This window comes from Sinohyriopsis cumingii, unplaced genomic scaffold (assembly GCF_028554795.1).
Source record: "Sinohyriopsis cumingii isolate HCF-2022 unplaced genomic scaffold, ASM2855479v2 utg000127l, whole genome shotgun sequence".
Taxonomy (NCBI): Eukaryota; Metazoa; Mollusca; class Bivalvia; order Unionida; family Unionidae; genus Sinohyriopsis; species Sinohyriopsis cumingii.
In genome coordinates, this window is record NW_028315871.1 from 1,118,736 (window position 1) to 1,141,006 (window position 22,271).

The 22,271-nt window shown below is 38.7% G+C and overlaps 1 protein-coding gene across 2 annotated transcripts in view; it reads right to left on the reverse strand.

Moving 5' to 3' along the window:
* The window catches only part of LOC149774834 (neural cell adhesion molecule 2-like), a 158,442-nt gene that overhangs the window by 101,757 nt on the left and 34,414 nt on the right, over nucleotides 1-22,271 (reverse strand). For both annotated transcript variants that reach the window (XM_089944699.1, XM_089944700.1), the window contains exon 4: nucleotides 6,882-7,154. In XM_089944699.1, coding sequence (XP_089800825.1) covers nucleotides 6,882-7,154 — 273 coding nt within the window. The remainder of the gene's footprint in view (nucleotides 1-6,881; nucleotides 7,155-22,271) is intronic.

Here is a 22,271-nt window from a genome sequence, read left to right on the forward strand (position 1 = left end):
ACATGGTGCTCATTCCTTGTCCTCATTAATGATTAAGTGACAAACAAATAATCCGTACTGGTAAGGTTCTCAAAGGAAATTTGACTCAAAGATTGAAGCAGTGCTTCTGACAATGACCAACAAACTCAAGGAAGAATTTAATTTAGGCATTGGTAAGCAAGATACAGGTCTATAAAAGAATGATGGTCCGAATGAATATTATGAACTTGCAAGTGATAGGGCTACTCTGTAGTTCTTAATACTGAACAGTGTAAATTTTATTTATCACAGATTTGGATAGATTAATCTGCATCTGCATTTAAAGGTGGACAGCCATGATCATTTTTTCCTAATCCATCAATTAAAAGAAGACTCCCCGCTTTACAATGTACTTGGCAACTTTGTTTGAAAACTGGTTCTGATGGATTCATCCATTCAGATCAGCCTTGCATGAAGGGGGAATAACTGTAGGTTGTTGTGCGTGAAGATCACATGAGATGCCACAACAGGTCATTTCTCTGTGATAATCTCCTGGCCTCATTTACCAACAAGCTGAATAAGTCACTGAACAATTATCATTGGGGATACAAAGGGGCCACCAAAATAAGCTGAGCAATGGAGATCCTGACTTGGTGGAACATTACTGAATATGTTTTGAAAGGTGGGATGCAAACACATACAGATGATCCTACTTTAGGTTGAAAGAGTCCACCACTCAGACCCTCTGATCTGGTACTGAGGAGATGTAAATGTGGAGTTTTTGTTCAGCCTTTTAAATAATAAGTCCACCAATCATCTCCCTACTGCTGGAAAGGTGATTCTGCTAGTGACTACTGCAGAAACCTTTATGTGAGGACAGTAGGACCCAATTAAAAAGGACTGTCTGCCAAGATATTCTTCTTGCCCGGAGCAGATTCAAAGTGTGACCCAATGGGCAGCCTTGGGTAAGGTTCCAGACTTATAGGTAAAGAGAAGGTGTATGTGTACCTCCATGATGCCAGAGATATGCTCAAAAGTACTGATATACTTTCCGAGGCAACCATAACACAATGACACCTTATGAGGTTACTCACCTCGGAAAGGGCTAATAATACTGCAAATATTTCCAAGTTCTGTTTATGTGATGAGTTCCTTCTTCTCAGAACCAAAATCAATGCAGAAGTACACCCTCTTTCACTACGAAAGCATCTATTCCTGAGTCATATGCACTGATGTATACAAAAGAGTTTGGGATATGAATATTATTGCAACTCTGATCAGAAACATTTTACCCACCAGCTCAGTCAGACATTAGGTGGATCTGACCTAACAAAGGGTTCTTGAATTGCTTCCAGTTTGCTAGAAGCCAAAGCCATAACTGACTTCATAGTTCACTTGAGAAAGATGTAACTTAGGGAAGCCAACAAGGTCTTGGTCAGAAGAATTATTATTTGGTCAAATCTACCTGGACAAAAAATTTAGTTCATCCCCATATATACATTGTCCTGAGAATGAATGAAATCAAACTTCTTTTTGGTTGGGGATTAATATAATTCTTCATACACTTCAGTGTAGCATAAGGAAATAGCACCAAGTGTCAGACGTTTGTGTCAGACACGATTTTTTGCAAAAGGTGTAGGTACTATAAGGGCTCTTTTTTGGCCCCAACATTAACAAAATTTTCAAAAACCTTGTTGACGTGATATCATCACGGCAAGAAATGTATCAACATTTGAAAAACTCAAAATTATAATTAATTTTTATAAATTATTTGATATGATGTCATAGGCATGTGCTAATGTGATGCCACACTTTGCTATATAATAATCATTTTGTGCTAAAACTGAAGATATTTTAACAAAATTAAATTGGTCCACATGTGGGAATCAAAGTCATATATTGTACAGAACATAAAGGTATGCATGAATATTATTTTGGTTCTTGCATGTGGACCATGTGAAAAATTATATAATTTAAGTGCATTAGCATTCATTAGTAGCTTGCATCTCTACAATGATCAAATATTAACTACATTTAAACTCATTTATGCGACAATGAATGCACAAAATAACTTTTACATATACCAAAATGACTATGTCAACTTAACATGTATACATATGGTATAGTGAAACAGAAAAACAAATTTATGTTTGTCCACTTGTTTGTGAAAAAACAACATAATTTTGCCATATTACTGCATCTCCAAAAGACCTCACAAACTACCAGTACAATTTAGAACATGTTTTATTTATTGACAGAGGATACTGTTTTAAAATCAGCTAATACATCTGCTAACCACTTATGTCCCTTGCCATATGGGCCATACCATTCAAAGTACAAAATGCCTTTTACTCCACAATTTAATTTAAAAAAACTGACATTCAAATGTCACCCATGGTTTGTAATATTTTGTCTTTTTTCTGATCATGTTTTCGGACATTCTAAATATTGAGCTGAGGGTAAGTTGAATAAGAGGTGCATGAATGAAATTGACTCATAATCACAAAAGAACAAAAAGCAGTTTAAGGTATTAACAGGGTCTAAAAGATAGTGGAATGATGATAAAAATAACAATACAGTCTATCTTTCCTATCTGATGAATGTTTTTTAGTACACAACTTCACAGTATATTCTGCAGAAGACCATCGATTTCAGTCTCCAGGTGACAATAAAATGGAATAAAAAAGTGAATGCAGTAGTTATTGAAGAAGTACTGTATTCTGTGAAGGGATATATTAGTGTTATGAATGTACTCTACTTGTAATGCAAAGAAATGTAAAAAATATTATTTTCAATAGAATGGACACAAAATTGATCTTACCCAAAAGAACCTTACACAACAACAAGATCCCTATATATGTTGTTGTTGTTAACGCCATTTTTCAGCACATGAAAGGCTATACATGGCAGCCAGTATTAATGGTGGAGGAAGAACCCGGAAAAACCCCAGAAAGAACCACCGACCCACAAGAAGCTACTGGCAAGCCTTCTCACATACCCACATTGGCTGAATCCGAGACTTGAACCCACGCAGACAGAGGTGAGATGGCAGTGATCCGTAATGAAGAGCACTTTAGACCACTCGGCCACAAGGGGCCCTGATCCCTACATATAACAATTTGCTTGTTTCATTTTTAAGGTATCCAAGTGATCTAGAAGTAAAGTGCATAGCTGCTTCCAACAAATCATAAAGTTGTAAGTCAGCAGTCTGAGCCTCCTTTAAAAAAGTCATGATTGCCCTGGACTCTGTGTGTGTGTGTGTGCATGCGCATAACCAGATACATGTATGTGTTATATTGTTATAATGCACGAACTCCATATTGATAACACATTCTGAACATTTTTCACAACATAAATTTGGCTGATTTTCCTATTTAAATGTTCATTCTACCATTAATATAAAAGTAGTGTATAATTTAATTTAGTTCTACATTCACATACTAACAAAAAAACAAATTCTGCCATGTCAACTTGAAATTAAATGGCATAAGACCTATTATTAATTTAGCTGAAGTACAAGAATTCAGATATACAAGCTTCACAAAGATAAAATGCTGTGTATAACTGTGTATTTAAGGAAGAGAGAGGGTCAAATTTTGTCTATATATATATATATATATATATATATATATATATATATATATATATATATATATATATATATTTCACCTGGATCTAACTATGGGCCAAAAATGAATCATGCAGTACTTACTGCTTTCGATCATAAGGGTAGAATTTTCCTATCCTATACTGAAGCATAATGAATGATTTATTTTCTTGCATTTCTGGATGAAAAATGTAGTAGAAGTAAAAATGGTGTATTGTGAATGTTGATGTAACTTCCAAACAGCAAAACAGCATTTAAATTTGTTTTACCATAAGACAGTGTAAAAAATTTGGATTACACAGCAAACATTAAGTAAATTAAGAGTAACCATAAGTGACATTTTAACACATTTTAGCTTTAAGAGAACAGTGGCTGAAACAACTATGGTCATGTCAATAAAAGCCACTTAGTTGTGTATTGCAGATAGCTTCACAAAATGATACAGATGCAAACATCTAAAAAAATAAAAGTATACCCTGAATCATAAGATTAACTGATGTACCCCTCAGAAATAATACAATATTACTAACTTTAAAGAAAAAACAAACAGTCTTTAAGCTCCAAGGCCTCCAATGCTTAATCAGTAGGAGAGTCAAGGACCCAGCCAAAATCCCCACATGCGACACCCTAAGCCTGGGAGACGGGAATTAACGAGGCCAAGATGGAAAAGTAAATAGAGAACTGGAGGCAGAAACCAGCAGTCTAAGCAGAGAAGAGGGGACAGACCACCACTTCTGCTGCTAGTGAACTCTTGGCCCCCAGGAAAACTTTTATGTATGTGGGACTGACACCCGATCTTGACAAGGCGACATGCCAGACAACCTCTCTGAACTTCATAAAATCTTCCTCTCCAAAGAGCAAGAAGGCTTAAGTTCAATGCCAAATCAAGCATCCAAACATCTTCCTCTTGATTCAATTGGTGGGAAAGAGCAGGAGACTGTGTTAGAACCATCCTGAGTCTGCTCTTGAGATGATGCAGTACAGTAAAACCTGTCTTGAAAGACCACTGCTATGTGAGACCACCTGTCTTGAGAGACCACATTTTCAGTGCACAAATTTATTCATTATATAGCACTGTGACCTGTTATGAGAGACCACCTGTCTTGAGAGACCATAATTTTCTGGCAAAAGAGGTGGTCTTACAAGACAGGTTCTACTGTACTGCCATTTCCAGAATCTCCAGTGAGGAAACCTTGTAAATGTGGTTGCCAGCATCCCAAAACCATGACGGTAAGAAAACTAACCTTGTCAGCTGTCCTCCAAGGCAAATGGGACTGCTGATCCCTACTAACATCTGGGAGGTGAGTGGTACCCTTTCCTTTTCTGCTGTACCAGTCTAGAGATGACAGACCCAATATATAGCCTGTCATATCTACTTTACATTGAAACAAAGGTAATGACAGCAATGGCACCATGAGGGTAGGGGGGAGACACTTTCTGGAAAATAGGGAGGGTGGATGCAAATCTGAACCCCCTCCCTAGCATGACAATTACAACCAAATTCCCTTTACCCATCAAGATTAAAGTGTAGCATGTAAATGGGGGAACTGTATGTTTTGGAGGGTATCAGTTCAATCCACGTCTCCAGACTGATAAAAAAAACCAATGACCAATATTTGAAGCCCAGTGCTACTGCCTGCTGCCTGTTGCACATCGCACAGCAATCAGCAGACCGGTTTTGCAGCAAAGATGAAAGATCATACATAAATCTTTTCTGATTGGGACCACCGCTCTTCCCTTTCAAGAAGGTGCTATTCACTTATCTCTGTCACCAGGACAGGATACTTGAGAAAATGCTGTTTGTATGTAATTGTGAGAAGCCGAGAATCAATCTCTCAATGATGAATAGCAACTCTATCTTAATGTGTAGCAAATTTCCTTTAAGTCTTGGTCAAATCAGAAACAATAAATTCAACATCCTTCCCCATACCCTGCAACATAAGAAAATTCAAAAGATAATTTTTCACACAAATAATTCAGAATTCCAAAATTAGTTGACAATACTTACCACAGTACCTATGAAAGGGGATACAATTTACTTTACAAAATTAACAAAAAACCTGAAATAGAGCATGAAATATGGAGACAAACACTCAAATAATACAAAATGGTGTGTGATTAGACCAAAAAATGTTTAAATACAAAAATTAATATGAATTCAATGACAATGGTGTGTGTGTTTTGGATTTTGAACATAGCATTAACAATATTACAGTCATATCGCTAATATGTCTGCAGTTTGACAGTTTATAGTGATGTCTAACAATATGTCATCATGCCGCATTCATGTAGCGTGATGTACCACCCAGTCACATTATCCTGACATCAGGCTGACCAGTCCTAACACTAACTTTGTAATACTGAGCGCCTAGTGAGGCAGCTGTTTGTACCATTTTTGCAAGTCTTTGGTTTGACTCGGCCGGGGTTAGAACCCATGACCTTCTGCATCTGAGGTGGACGCTCTAACCACTAGGCCACCGGAGCGGTACATGTACAACATAGTAGATTTACTGTGTATAATGTCCGAGGAAAAAAGGCTGAATTCTGTTATGTTGACTGTGACCAAAGAGTCAGCTGGACTAGAATTATTTTCAATTCTGAATCTCTTGTTAGTACTGTAGAAGGGAATAATTAGCTCTAACTGAGGATTAAGAGTTCTAGAAAAAGAAAGCTTTGCCAGTGTGGCATGTGTCTGTTTTCAAATTTATATTTTCTGAGTTACTATCTCAAGGATTAGGACTAAGAGATGGTCCAATATTCAATTATTTTCTTTTTCCACTGTGAGATATCATGTCTATAAAGTTTCAGACCCTTGTCAAACAATTTGTTCTTTCATTCAGGAAGTATTTTGTTTAGATGCAATGTATTTTGCATGCATTCATCAGAATTTCTTATGTTTTGGATGCAACCAAATTTTTAAATTTGATTTATGATGGAGATTGGTATAAGAATACATAACCTGTTAATGTGCCTACATTAGGTAAATTTACAATCCAAGAAACTTTCTTAAGAATGGTAATAAAGATTCCAAGCACATGAATATAAAAAGAGGAACATGCATACTCACAAATACAAATTTTAACTTAACTCTTTCATCTACATCTTCTTTCAGAGAAAAACATAGATATGCTTGTAACTGTTAACTGGGCTGTCCAACTACTTATTTCTTAATTTTTAGAAATATATCACTACTTTTTTACTGATAAAGTTGGAACGAGGTAGTGTATTGTTAGTTGTGGTAGTGTTCTATTCACAGGTTGAAATGGTATAACAACTAAACAATCAAGCTGCAATTTTCCAATGCCATTCCACTTACAGAGAACATCAATGATAAGTTCCTTGGAATCTGACCCTGGCTGTTGACTACCAGTAGTGGGTACCATGTTGTTTGTAGCTGTACATGTGTGGACAACTGCCTTATCCCTGGATATAGCAGAGTAGTACAGTCTGGACCTGTTAACTCTGTCCTCACCTGCTGGGCTCCATGTCAACTGGGGAGATGGATTTCCATCTGCACTACACACTACTTCCAATGGTTGACCTTGTATAACTTTTGCAGGTGATGTGAAAGGATTTACAGTTGGAGAATCTGTAAAACAGATATACCAGCTGCCATAGGAGTATGAGAACAACAGTGAATTCTTAGGCTAGTAACAGTTTAGAAATAAAATCTTCCTAAAATTGATTTCTCTTACTTTGACGTCTTTTATTCCCAGACAACTTCAATCACTCATTTCCATTCAGTTAAAATTAGAATATCAAATTTTATGCTTTGTAAATTACACCACTCTCCATTGTTTTCAGTCATGAACCCACACTGAATGTGATGATAGGTTTTCATCCCTTTCTTTTCTAACAGAAAAACAGCTCCTATTTATTTAAATTTAAAATTTGATATCGAATTTATTTAAATGAAATCTCAGTTTGTAAATCAAATAGCAGCTAAAATGCTGTGTGTCAATGTGTTTCAATCAGAATCATAAGATTTGCAAATGTTAATAAAATCATACATTCTGCAAAATTGACTTTAACAAAATAACAATGTAATCCATCAAAATATCAACACAAATGTTAACAAATACCTACATGTTCAATAACTGTAAGATCTAAATACCATATATTCATGTTTAAGTTTCTAATCTTATACTCAAACAATACAAAATACAGAGATCTGTCATGGTGACATCTGCTATCACCTCTGTGAGAAACTAAGTAAGCCCTTGCTTGGCTGCTAAGTCATTTTTTTCTAAATCTAGATGTTGTTTAAGTGACTGTGCAACTGTCATGTGCCAATCGTTTTCAGTAGTCCAAATGGTGAAAGAAGTGATGCAAATATCTTTGCACCATCATCTTTGCGAATAGAATTATAGCATTGGAAATTCCATGACCCTCTTTGCACTGGGATCCCCAACGTTTAGGCAACTTTTTTCTGTGTTGTCTATTCAAGGAGATGTATTATTTGGTTATGCAATCACATCATTGTTTCGAATGAACATGTCCAGAGTCACAAATCAGTCTGATGTCACCAGTATGTAACACACCTATGGACCACCTGGTTCGCCAATAGTCCACCTGATTTCGATACTGGCTGGAGAATCTTTGAGACGTTCAGAATGTTTCAATACATTGAAATGGAAAATGGGACCAGGTTAGGGAAATCCCCCAGCAATACCTGCATGTCTGTGTCCATGTCTTGACTTTTCTGCATGACTTCCATCAACATCATGTACGCACAAGAATAATTTCAGTTGGCGAGCACGAAATTGTACCTGAGCTCTCACTGTGGATATTGCCTGGAGTTGACCTGCCTGTGAATACAAGACAGATTGAGATGGTTAAACACATGCTTGTTTCTAGCTTGGTTTTTGCATTGTGTTGCCATCAGAAACCCCATGTACATGTGCCTGGGAAACTAACTGCCTTGATTGGTGGCAACTCTCCACAATGTGGTTACCTGAACAGCAGCAAATTGCTGCATGTAAACATGGTGTTGCTCAAGGTAAAGATTCTTGGTGAATCTGGCAAGTTTCGATTCCAGCTTGAGCTTGTGAGCCATCAATGGTGTGATTCTGGGTATCCACAGCAACAACCATGTCATGTTGAATTGTCCATCGGCTGCTCCGCCTGCTCTGTCTATGTATTGGGTGCGAGAACCTCTTTCCAGCACCAGCATGTGCTTGACACCTTTAAACACCTTTCGGATATCCCTGCAAACGTTGAAGATTCTGCTGAGAGGAAGCATCGTGCAGATCTCATGGCCAGCATCGGTGAGAACTACAGCAGCTATATCTCTGAACCACCACATGTTGAGGAGCACGTCCTCATCTAGTCATCACTGAACATGATCAGGTTCCAGATCATGCTGTCCTGAGGAAAGTCGCCATTGATTACTTATATGGTCTCATTGTTCAGTTGTTACTGTGCCTACTTGAATAACAACCATCCTTTGTTGTCCAGCATGACTTGTGCAGCTGCTACATAGTCTCCTCATGCTAGAAAGCCCTTATGGGAAAGCAGGTACAATTCTTTGTCACACGTCTCTTTTTTTCTATGTGTGCTCGCGTTGTGGTTGGAGATGTTCATGTCCTGTTATTTGACATACTCGTACTCAGTCATCGAGTCATTGATGGGGTGTCATAATTCAGTTGAAGGTAATCAGGAGTAAACCTTACATACATCATGTCGCTATGCTATAAGGGTGTGCCACAAAAGTTAAGTTATTAAAACACATATCTTTTAATCTGAAGCCAGACCTGATGGCGCCAAGAGAGGGTTTCTAATGTACACCAACCTTTCTCTAAAGATTTTGCAAAATCTTTTTCTGATCTGGTGCTAAGAAATGCCGCCATTTTCTTAAGAGCTTGTTTCGTCTGCTTGGAAAGACTGGACAGCTATGCAGTCTTAAATTGCATTTCAGGCGACGTTGTCTGATGTAATTGCTGATGATGCGGTCAGTGACCTTGTGGGCAACATTGTTGCTGGCTATTTTTTGTCCCACAGCCATTCCAGCAGCAGTGGCTGCTCCGGTAGCTCCCATTTTGGCCGCTTTGAGGGAATCAGAGTTGCATTTACTGCAATCCCTCAAAGAGCTGCTCATACTGAGGAAAAGCGTGGATAATTATACACTGCTGTACACATGATCATCTCATTGCTTCTATTTTATCTGTGAAAATTTTTTGTAGACATCTATAGACCTTGCGATGCTATGCAGATTTTCTCTGCACATGCAGACAATAGGTGATGTTTTTCGTTGTTATTCATGACGTTGTTTCTAGACTGATCCATGAGCCACATGGTGATTTCTGAGATTGTGTACATGTTCAGGATGTGATAATAAATGAAGGGTTTAGGACAAATTTGCATGATCAGTCATGGAGGCATGTTAATCGCCATGGAGCAGATCATGTTGGAGGCTGAACCAAGGGAAGAGAGTGATCCCTGAGTGATCAAACATTTGATAAGCAGGATGTTCACACCACTGATGTTGAAGGGAAGATCTTATGTACTCCAATGTCTCTTAAGATGGTACAAGCGCTTAAGTCTAGAATGGATGGGATCAAGTTGGAAATATCAAATCTCATGTGATAACCACTAGACAGCATGCTTCTAGTTCACAGTGTGGAATAATTGGATTCAATTTTAATGTTCGAGAAGTTGTCTCAGTTGGCAGTCATCAGTTTGGAGATTTCCCTAGCGTTGTCATTGATGTTGTACCTGCCTGGTGAGATTGTGATTGCTTGCCACTGAGCTGAGGCCCAGTATAAAAACCAAACGTTGTTCCTGGTGACGTTAAAGAAGCCATTATGTATTTCAGCAGAGATCAAGGTGATCTTGTACAATGACTGCAGGTATAATTCCAGTGGGGGATTAAACCTCACCATGGAAGTGGTATCACTGAGAGCCATGTCAGAAAGCACAGTTTCCTATTTAAGTGTATGTGACTAAATCAGGTCATCATACATTATCTGATACTAATCCGGTGTCACAAGTTTGTGATCCAGAAGATGACTGAGGATATCCACCATCTCATTATTGATCTCCACGCTGATATTCACAATTGGAGGCAATTAGCAACTTTAACCGTGAGATGATCTTCACTGGATTTGTATGGTAGTGGATGCTTCCACCGATTCCACGTCCTTCTGTTCAGGTTCAACCTCTTCCCTTGATCCTGAAAGACATAATTTAAGTCTACCAGTTACACTTGCCTGTTGTTGCTGCAATTTTGGTACAGTGTGTCACTTTTTCTGTTTCTCAAGAAAACATTTATACTTTTTTTCTCTTGGTTCAACATTACCAAGAAGACTTTTATTGAAATATTTTAATTTATGAACCATTTCAATCATTCTATGTGATTCAGATTTATTTTACCATGACCTGTTGGACCTACAATCATGTAATCAGGCATAAAAAAAATCATGCTGGTGCAATTTCATTTAATTCTTCGTGTTGAAATAATTGATGTTCATTTTCTATATAATCATGATGTAAATGATGTATTACACTTCATTTGGAAGACCCTCGATCAAGAAGGTCTTCTTCAAATCAGAATGAGCTTGACAAAAAAGTCAACCATCCTGAAGATTTGATGCAGGGACATCCCAACATGAGCGGGAAAAGCATTACCAATCTTGAAGATCCGAGCTATCCACTTTCTCATACCAATGACACATGATGGTCTCACATGAACAGACTCACACAGGCTAAATTGTCACTGACCAGTGGAACTCTCGCAGGCGGCTTAAACATGTGTTCATGGATCTTGTGTGGGCTTTAAGCACTGACTGGACATCTCAAGTCATATCGTCAGTGGATCTCGATGTGGGACTAGCGAACAAATATGATAAAAAAGGTGGAACCCACACTGGCAACATAAACATGGGTGGAAATACTGTAAGTTGACATCCGGCAAAGTTGCCGATCACTGATAACACTCAGGCAATATCGAACTAGCAGTTGAACTTGTTTGGTGGCACAACATTATCAAATGACTGGAGAAGCACTCACAGGAAATCTCACCATGGAGACTGGGGCTATAATCACAGTGACAGATTATCCAGCCACAACAAACAATGAAGTGTCCACAAAAATGTACATGGACACTTGACAGGTCAGAAATAGTGCAGGACACATTCCAACACTCACAGGAAATACTGGAAATCATTATAGCATTGTCGTATCAGTGTCAAATTAATTTTATATGCCTTTAAAATTTTATAAATGTATTTGCTCATCACATCCATGACCACTGGAGATCAGTGGGTGACTGCGGGAATCACCTCCAATCTTTGGCTACAAATACTGTTATCGCAGGCAGTTGCTATTTTGGAAATTTCACATGTATGGACAAACCTGTTGTGCAGAAAGAATTCTCAGGTGAAAACTCAATGGCATCAAACCTGGCAGTACCACCGATGTGCTTTACAACAGTACAGCAGTGATCAGAGCAACCACACATGAATTTTACATCACCAGCACTTACTCTAAGTATTCCAAATTTAAGTTTATGACGCCCACAGCTGAACCACACAATCCAGGCTCAAGTTATTTTCAGATTTTTATGATGGATGAATTAATATAATGTGACTTGACATAGTCACCATAGTAGAAATGGTCAGAGTGGCAATCGATATGTACCAGTTGCTGTTTTATGATATTTACAGGCAGGATGCTCTGTATGCTGGAAATGCCAATCACATGCAAAAGCATATCTTGGGAGTTCATGCCGAGATCAAACATGGGGAGAAATGAAAGTAAATCATTGATGGAAACTGCTCAAGAATGATGGAAGCAAGATGAGGTGAAACTGTCTCACATTTCAGTGAGGAGCAAGTCTTAGCAGCAGCTCAGAGAAGCCATTGATAGGTATTTTGCCGTGTTCAAATTTTGTAACAATAGAGAATAAGTGCGACTGGTAAAAATGATCAAGAGCATCATGCACAATATGAATTAATTGCATCCAAACATTAGGGACACCATTGTAAAAACCGGATATGTCAAATGACAATGATTTGCTTGAAAAAAGACCATGACTGCATGGAAAAAGTAGTATCATGAAAACAGTTTTGCAGTAACAGAAAACTACACACTGCCATTGACAAACAGATCTTTTGGCATGCCGGATTGGAGTATGTGGAAGTATATACAATCATGGAAGTGATGATGCTCGATGAATAATATGACAAAACTGTCATCCATGCGACAATATTATCAGAAAATCCTCCAAAACCGTCTGTTCCTGAGGCATCTGTGTTGGATCCCCTTAAAGCCATAGAAACCTTATTTTACATAGTCATGTATGGAGACCATGGAAAGGTGGATACAAATTTGGCCGCCAAAAGCGTAAAGGTATCTTGAGAGAGTTAAGCAGGAAGAGTTTGAGAGCAAGCTGACCAATGTTCTTAAAGATGGTGACTCTGATCCCAAGGGATAATTTAATCATCTTCCAGTGGCCTCTCAGGAGGTGCTTGAACAAATAAATGATCGAAAAACCAAATATGAATTTATCCTAAATTCTGTAGGACAGTAGGACCGAGTATTTTTCAAGAAACATTAGCTTACAAAAAAGTGAATAAAAGTATGGAGAAAATAGCTAATGCTCTTGATCACCTTTATAAACGAGGTGATAAATAAGCTACAATGTTTCATGTAGCCATTGTTATGTATATTTGATTTAATTTAAATTTGATTTAATGTAATTGTTAGTTTGTTAGTTTTAGTTTTTTATATTCCATTACATGCTATTGTAATTTAACTTTATTTACTGGATATTACATTTTTAAGAAATTCAGTTCTATTTGACCTGACTGTTTTTTGTAAACAACTAATAATAGAAACTTTGTATCTAATGCTGACCTAGTTCTTGACCTTGATATAGAACCAGTAAGAATTGAAGTAAACAACTGTTTTTTTTAATTTGTTTTCTTCTTCTCAGAGTAAGATTCATATGGTGTAATCAAGACCGTACGAGGAGTATGTGAAGTTAGGCATGTAAAGAGCTTCTATGTTGTTCTAGAAGGGTGATCATGTGACCCTCATATGGGAATCTGTTTTGCGTCTTAAATTAGTGTATGCCTACTTTCTATTGAGAATTTGGGGAGTTGGACTTTAAACCGTTGACACTTAAAGGTGTTTTGTTGTGACCAGTTTGAGTTGATTTTTTTAATATTTTTCTTCAAATTATTTGGATTCCAAGAGATCATTTTCCCCTGGAAGTACTTGTGCTCTTAACTCCAATTCTAGTTCTTTGACAAGGACAGTTATCAAAATTTACACAGAATTATAACACTGGAATATTTTTTCTGTGATTCAATAAAGAACTGTTGACACATCAGTATGATGCTGACCACATCATACATCACCACCTTCCATTTTGGATTCCACTGGGATTTGAACCCAGTTTCACTCTGACTTTTCATTACTATGACTTCTATTTTATTAATTCTTGGATTATTCTTGAATTTTTTGGGAATCTGATTCGTAAAACTGCAAGTTCTTTTTCTCATTTTACCTTGTTTTTCTAGGGAAATAAATTATTTGTTAAATTTTACAAAACTTGTTGTTTTCACTCTTTAACTGTTACTTTTGTAACATGTTAGTGGGTCTTGTGAAATTAAACCAGATAATTGCAATCAAGAAGGATCTGTCATTTAGGATTTTGATTAATTGTGTCTCACAAACAATTTCGATGACAGAACAATCAAGGTAAATCAAACTCACATACAACTTGTAAAAGTTTATCTGCCACAGCTTAAGATGCTCAATATTTTAATTAACTCAGGAACACAGAAAATGAAGCCCATCATAGACTGCAATCACACTGACGAGAATTTGTCGGTGGAGTAACATCACAAGCTAAAAACGTAACACTATTATCAACAAAAAGTCTACATGTACAAGCATGCCCACGGACGATACAAATGTGTGATGGGATTTATCTCGGTGATACTGCTCTCTGTCACTTCCACAAGTGCAATGGATAATTTGATGATGCTGATATGTCCGGACTGGCCTAACAAACGATGATGAAACACATCCAGCAATGACTGGAAGCTAAAAATACATAGTGCCAAACAGGCCATGTTTTGTCATATCAGAAAATTCTCAATAAGATCAATGAGAGCCAATCATATCTGCATGGGGCTCCATTTGACACTGCATTGCTGATTTGCAAGATGAGAACCTTCAACAGCCTCATGGTGGACATAGTGGGTAACCAGTGCAGGTTAATGTCTCTGAGCCAATTCGAGAAATATCATGATAAAAAGTTATCACAGATTATCCTCTGTAGTGATATAGAAGAAAATGTATGGCTGTAGCAGCTCTTTTGCTGATGACGGGGTATTTGTCACTTACGTGATCCAACACAAACCAGAAGCTCCCAAAGAAGCCATCGTGACAGTGGTACTAAATAATGCCCATGTTATGCCAAAACTGCCATTGACAAAATCACAAGAATCGGCACACAGGCAAATCTTGCTCATGCGAGGGCAGCGATTAGAGTTATCCTGAAACAACATATTGAAGATCTTTTACGATGATGATCCGATTAGACAGCACTGCATGAGGTACATGAGTAAAAAAAAATAATATAAATGCTCTTACAATTATCTCAGTCCTAAACATGGAGGAAGCATGGCATGTCCACGATGAGGTAGACTCTGTCATTAAAATTGATGGCATGGTCCAAAGAGTTAACCCCAGTAACTCATGCGCCGATCACACCCAATATCTCATGTCAAACTGGAATATAGAAAAGATCTCGAGGATGCCATTGTGAACGCACTTCATCTCCATATAGGTATTAGTCCGGAACTCACACGCAGCGAAGTGGTCAGGTTAGGAACCAATCTCCTGTTGCTCATGACAACACAGCAAGAGCTCTACGACAATGAAATAATCAAATAATAATCTACGGTAAAGATCTCATTTTCAAGCACTGCATCTCTTGTACACATTGAGATCAGCTCCTCAAGTGAATGTACAGATTTATGCTTTTATCTTAGCAAACTTGGTTTCCTATGACAGTGTCTCCATAGCCACCTAAGTTTTACTGGGAGATCTCTCCTGCAACTGTATTCTTAACTTTTTTGCTATCCATCAGGTCTTATTTCCAAGTTGTCTAATCGATTATCGGATTTATATTCATTGAAATGATCAATGGTTTATCAATGCTAACAACTCCTCAGTGAGCTTTAAACACACAACAATGGCAGGACATCAAAACAACCAGTATCATATTTCCAGCTGCAGTCAAAGTCGTAACTAAACATAAAGCACTCAACAATGAAGTATCCATCAATGTGTTTGGACGCGATTATAGGAAAGCTGGCGATAAGCAGTTTACTGTCTATCCCATGTTGGTATCTAAAACAGCCTCACAACACAGTACCAATATACTTTATTACCAACACCATTTTCTGTATATCAAAGACTTCAGCCAACTATGCTAATCACAATAAAAGCAGCATAAAATAATGGATAGTTCTGTTATCATTGTTTTCAATGCTTCCCTCAGCAGCAAAAACTGCATATCATGTGTCATCTGGATACTGTCAAGAACGAAAAACCATGTGAGGAAACACTACAGTTTGAAAGCCATTACAGAAAATACAGCCATCACCTGATCCAGACCATTCTTTCACCAAAATGAAACAAAAACATATATGCGCAAATGGATATAAACATCCTATTGTGCCGACGAAAGTTTGTCTTTGCCATATTGACAGCATTGCAGCAATGATTTTATTCCGCGATTCTTTGAGCAGCTTGTGTCTGAGCATAAGCGCAAAGACATCTGAAAAAATCCAGTAATGATGATTCCACTCACACAACAACAACTGCAACAACAAAAATCAGCACAATGATGCCACATCTGCAAAGAGTACTTTAAGCTGCATGATAAAAAAAAGTCTGAGATAAATGCCATGTCACAGGCTGCTATTGAGGAGCCGCTCATGCTTATTGCAATCTATGTTCCAAAGATCCAGACATCCTAATGGTGATCACTCATAATCTACAAGGGTAAGATGGATATTTCATTTTAGCAATACTCAGTCAGTTGCGTGTCAAACAACTTCTTGCTGATGTTGGAAACAGATCAAATGCATCCCCAACAATTTTGAAAAGTTAACGTATTCTCGAGACACATACAGTATTATGAATTAAATTCCAAACAATCCTAAATGCCCTATCACATGTCTGTATATTCAAATAACCTTGAATGTCCTGATCTAACACAGTGATGAAATCCAGAATGTGTCCTTGAATGATTTCCTAGAAATTCAAAGTAATGTAAGAATCTAAAAGTCAATGAACACTGTAGTAATTCTAGTGAATATTTTAAATACATAATTCCTCTCGAATTGTATCTGATTTCAACAACACAACTGTGGAGTCTGATCACAAATGGATTGCCATAGACTGATCTATAACAGGAATGAATTATTTATAAACATTTTCACTTGGCCTATTTTATCAAAGAAAATGAAGCAATCCAATGGAAAAGCCTAAAAGCCTATTTTGATTGTAAAGAAAACTCAAATGCTATCTAAAGATTCTGTTTGCAATTTACAATCATCAACAAAAGAATACAATATAAATTAGATATACATAACAGGATGTACCAACATTATTGCTTAAGGTCCAAACATTTCATCTGACGGGCATTCAACTCCTCCCCCTGGAGTCTTACCAACATATAGTGTTACTTTCTAAACAGCCAACAGCCAGCCTTTCTCCACTACTCTACCATTGTCTGCCATGGTTTCTATAGTGTATATTACCATATATATTAGCTTATAAGTCGATTTTACTTTAAGGTTGCTAAAGGAGAATTTGCTACTACCTTCCTATAAGTCAAGGTGTTTTTATTTTCAAGCCAAATACATCTGTGAGGAGTTACATGTTCAGTGATTCAGACTTACACTTGGAGAAAAATAAACAAGTCAAACTGAGCAGATGGATAAATAGGATAAACAAAGAAAAACCAAATAAAGAAGAATAAATACTTTTGTATTGTTGAGTTGAATATATACAAATAAATCGACAACTTACAATTTGTCCATCTTCATGTAATTAAATCCATAACATTTAACAGTTATAATCCATATATATAATAAATCCATGCATTGAATTATGTTACACATGGGTATAAGGCTATAACATTTGCCTTGTCTGTGGACAGCTCCTTCAATCTCATGTCGTTTCTGGTGACATTTTGATGCTGCTCTTTAACCCATTTGTTCAAATCCAACTTCCAATTTGCATGAGCTTTTCCATTACTCAAATTTTGTGACACTCTGATCATACATTCTTGGAAATCTCTTCAAATGCCTGCCACAAATGAACATGTGTCAGCTGCATGGTATGATGAAAGGGACTCAACAATACATTGAGAGTTGAACAAGTACCAAGGCACACTCAAAGGATTGTCCACTGTTGAAAACATGGTAGTGAAATAATCTGTTTATAACTACAATGTGTGTTTCATTATTATTTTTTGCATGTGAATATTTTCCAGTTTCTCAAATATTAAATTAAGAAAATGTAAATAAAGACTGTAATTCTAGACCAGTTAGTCTTGACCTGAGAGAACAGATAATATCTCCAGGATACAATACAGTACTTACACAGTACAAATTGGTCTTAGCATTACTTGTATCCATATTTATTCCCCAAAATATTAGATTCAGATTTTGCTTTATTCATTTGTTTTTACCAAATTGCATTGGTATAGATTACATTTCACCTTGAGTTGATCCATGCACTCATGAGTAACTGATCAAACAAACTGATGTAATCTTTATGAAAAGGCACACACATTTAATTTATATAAGGCACATAAACAACATTTATTTTCATAGCTGCCAAATGACTATGAACATTTTTAATCAAAATAAAGGCTAAAATTCTGAATATACATTGACAAAGATTATCATGAAATCTATTTTTGTTTTGTGTTTTGACTTTAAAAAAAATTTCCCATATGTTGGCAAGGTGGCTATTTTGGTGTCTCCTTCATTTATGGTTGGCAGATATTTCTTTTGATTTCTGGCAGCAATCCAAGCTTGATTGTTTGTGTTAGAGTAAATTTTTGTCTTGTGTTAAATTACTTTAATGTTTAGTTCCCTTGTAGTCTATAATATTATCATGATAACCATACCTGTGTAATGGTTATGGTCGCTAACATCAAAGCTAACTGTTGTTGGCATCCTTAGTCTCGAGAGACGATTGAACTGCGCCCATGAGAGATGTCCCGGTTGGTGGTTTTGCAGCGTCTGATGTGGCTAAGTAGTCTAATGCGGGAGTGGCAGTCCCTGCTGTACTTGCTGCACTTGAAGGTTGTCCCTTATGTCCATTAAATTTGTGTATATATATATATATATATATATATGAAATTTGCCAGGGAGAAATTTGAATGGCCACTGTCCTCAGGTGACCTTTAGGAAAGGTCTGACTAATATATATATATATATATATATATATATATATATATATATATATATATATATATATATATATATATATATATTTGTTTTGTTGGCATCCATTAGTCTCGAGAGACGATGGAACTGCACCCATGAGAGATGTCCCGGTTGGTGGTTGTGCAGTGTCTGCTGTGGCTATGTAGTCCAACAGTGGAGTGGCGATCCTTGCTGCACTTGAAGGTTGTGTCTGGTGTTGGTTGGAGCTGCTTCTTCTTCCTCTGCGATCGTCTTTCATCAGCTAGCAAGCGTTGCTTATCCTCTCCGGCTTTCAGACCAGTGATAAAAGCATGTCGCCAGCTTGATCTGTCTAGAGCGAGCTCTTCCCAGGTGTTGACATCGATGTCAAGTTCTTTCATGCCCTGCTTGCAAACATCCTTGAAGTGGAGATGTGGCCGTCCGATCGACCTTTTGCCAGAGGCAAGTTCCCAATAAAGAATGTCTTTGGGGATCCGTTCGTCAACCATCCGATGTACATGGCCCAGCCATCTGATGCGGTGTTAGCTGAGGAGTGTGATCATGCTGGGGATCTTGGCACGCTCGAGCACTTCCTTGTTTGTTACTCGATCGCTCCAGGTGATCCCGAGTATGCCAAAGACGCATCACATAAGAGGCGCTCAGTCTTTTCTCATGTGAGGCGTAGAAAGTCCAGGTTTCACATGGTGTACATGAGAGTGCTTAGCACGCATGCACGGTACACAGTGATCTTAGTGTACAAAGTCAGCATGCTGTTGTTCCACACTCTCTGCGACAACCTGGAGAGAGTTGTTGATGCCTTTCTGATCCGCTTGTTGAGCTCAGCATCGAACGAGAGGTTGTTGGTGATGGTGGAGCCGAGGTAGATGAACTCACCACCTCAAGTTCGTAGTTGTTGATGATGATGCTTGGGGGTTCTAAGTCCTGAACCATCATGTTTGTTTTCTTAAGGCTTATGGTTAACCCAAACTCATAGCATGCTTTAGCAAAGCGGGCCATCTGGATCTGAAGCTCAGTTTCTGTGTGGGTGGCTAGAGCAGCATCGTCTGCGAAAAGCATGTCCCTGATGGTTACTTCATGCACTTTGCTCTTTGCCTTCAGTCGTGCCAGGTTGAACAGTCTGCCATCTGATCTTGTGTGCAGGTAAATCAATTCTGTGGACATCCCAAAGACGTGCTTGAGCAGGACTGTGAAGAAGATGCCGAAGAGCGTGGGAGCAAGGACATAGCCCTGTTTAACTCCACTGTGGATGTCAAAGGTGTTGGATGTTGAGCCACTGTACTGCACTGTGCCTTTCATGTCATCGTGGAAGGACTGGATCATGCTTAGCAGCTTTGGAAGGCAACCAATTTTCGCCAGGATTGTGAAGAGTCCGTCTCTGCTGACCTGATCGAATGCCTTGGTGAGGTCTATAAAGGCCGGAAAGAGGGGTGTGTGTTGTTCTCAGCATTTTTCCTGCAGCTGCCTGACAGAGAAGATCAAGTCGATTGTAGACCTCTCTGCGCGGAACCCGCACTGCGACTCTGGGTAAACTCTGTCAGCAAGCGTCTGCAGTCTGTTCAGGATGATGCGTGCGAAAACTTTACCCACGATGCTGAGAAGTGATATGCCCCTGTAGTTGTTGCAGTCGCTTCTGTTGCCCTTGTTCTTGTACAGGGTTATGATGTTAGCATCTCTCATGTCCTGAGGCACTGCACTCTCGTCTCAGCACTATCAGAGGAGGTTGTGCAGGTGTGTGAGCAGCACGTTACATCCACATTTGATGAGTTCTGCTGTGATGCCATCCTTCCCTGGGGCTTTACCTAGGGACAGTTTCTTTAAGGCCTTCTTTAGTTCGTCTACAGTAGGTTTCTCATCCAGTTCAGCCATGAGAGGGAGGTTTTCAATGGCATTGAGGGCATCATTGGTTACGTGGTTCTCTTTGGAGTACAGTTCGGAGTAGTATTCCACCCAATGCTCCATCTGCTTGCCCTTGTTGTGGATGGTATCGCCTGTGGCAGCCTTCAGTGGTGCTGTCAGTTTCTTCGTGGGACCCATTGCTTTCTTTATGCCAGCGTACATGCCTCTGATGTTTCCAGTATCTGCTGCTGACTGGATACTCTGACAGAGCTGAAGCCATTATTCACTGGCACACTGCCGTGCTAATCTCTGCACTTTGCTTCTGGTAGACCTGTAATGATGTAGTGTCTTCTGACAGGGGGATCGCTTGTATTGCAGGTGAGCACTGCAACACTCTTCTATGGCTGGCATGAGTGTAGCAGAGTTAGCCTCAAACCAGTTATTGTTCTTTTACTGATTCTTACCAAAGATCCGTGTGGCTGAGCTGTATACAGTCTCTCTGATGTGATCCCATCTTTTTTTGGCACTGCCGGTGGGGGGTTCTGAGTCAAACTTGGAAAGAGCATAGGTGAATTCCTCAGCCTTGTCTGGATATGATGTCTTGCTCACATCAATGCGTGGTTGACCCTCTTGCCTAGAGCGGTGGATGTTCTTTGGCTGAAGTTTCATTTTGCATCACACCAGCGAGTGGTCGGTGTCGCAGTCAGCACTGTGGAAGGTATGGGTAAGAAGCACACCCTTCATGGCTGACCGTCTTGTAATGATCAAGTCCAGGTGGTGCCAGTGTTTAGACCGGGGATGCCTCCAAGACACTTTGTGCTGTGGCTTTGTCTGAAAGAATGAACTGGTGATGCTGAGTTCATCGTATGAGCACATCTCTAGAAGGCGCTGCCCATTCTCATTCATCTTCCCAGCGCCAAACTTGCCAAGACAGGAGGGCCAAGAGTCATGATCGGCACCCACCCTAGCATTGAAGTCGCCCATTAAAATCAAGTTCTCTTCCTTGGGAATTTTGTCGATGAGCGAGTTTAACTCATCATAAAACTCATCATTGGTATCTGTGGATGATCTTGGTGTGGGAGCATAAGCGCTGATCAGGTTGACAGGTCCGTTTCAGGTGTGGAGGTGGAGGGATAGCAGTCTTCCATTTCCTTGTTGGGAGGGTTCTATCATCCCCAGCAGAGTGTTCCATGACAGTGAATCAAACTCCAAACTCTCTGGCTTCATCTGCACTCTTTCCTTGCCAGACGAATGTGCAGTTCTTTACCAGAATCTGGTAGTCGTGTCTCCTGTAGTGAGGCGATGTCGACCTGGAGCCTTGCAAGTTCATCGTTGATGAATGAAGTCTTACGAACTTCACTGATTGTCTGGAGTTCATCTGAAAGCCCAGTCAGCATGGTCCTGAC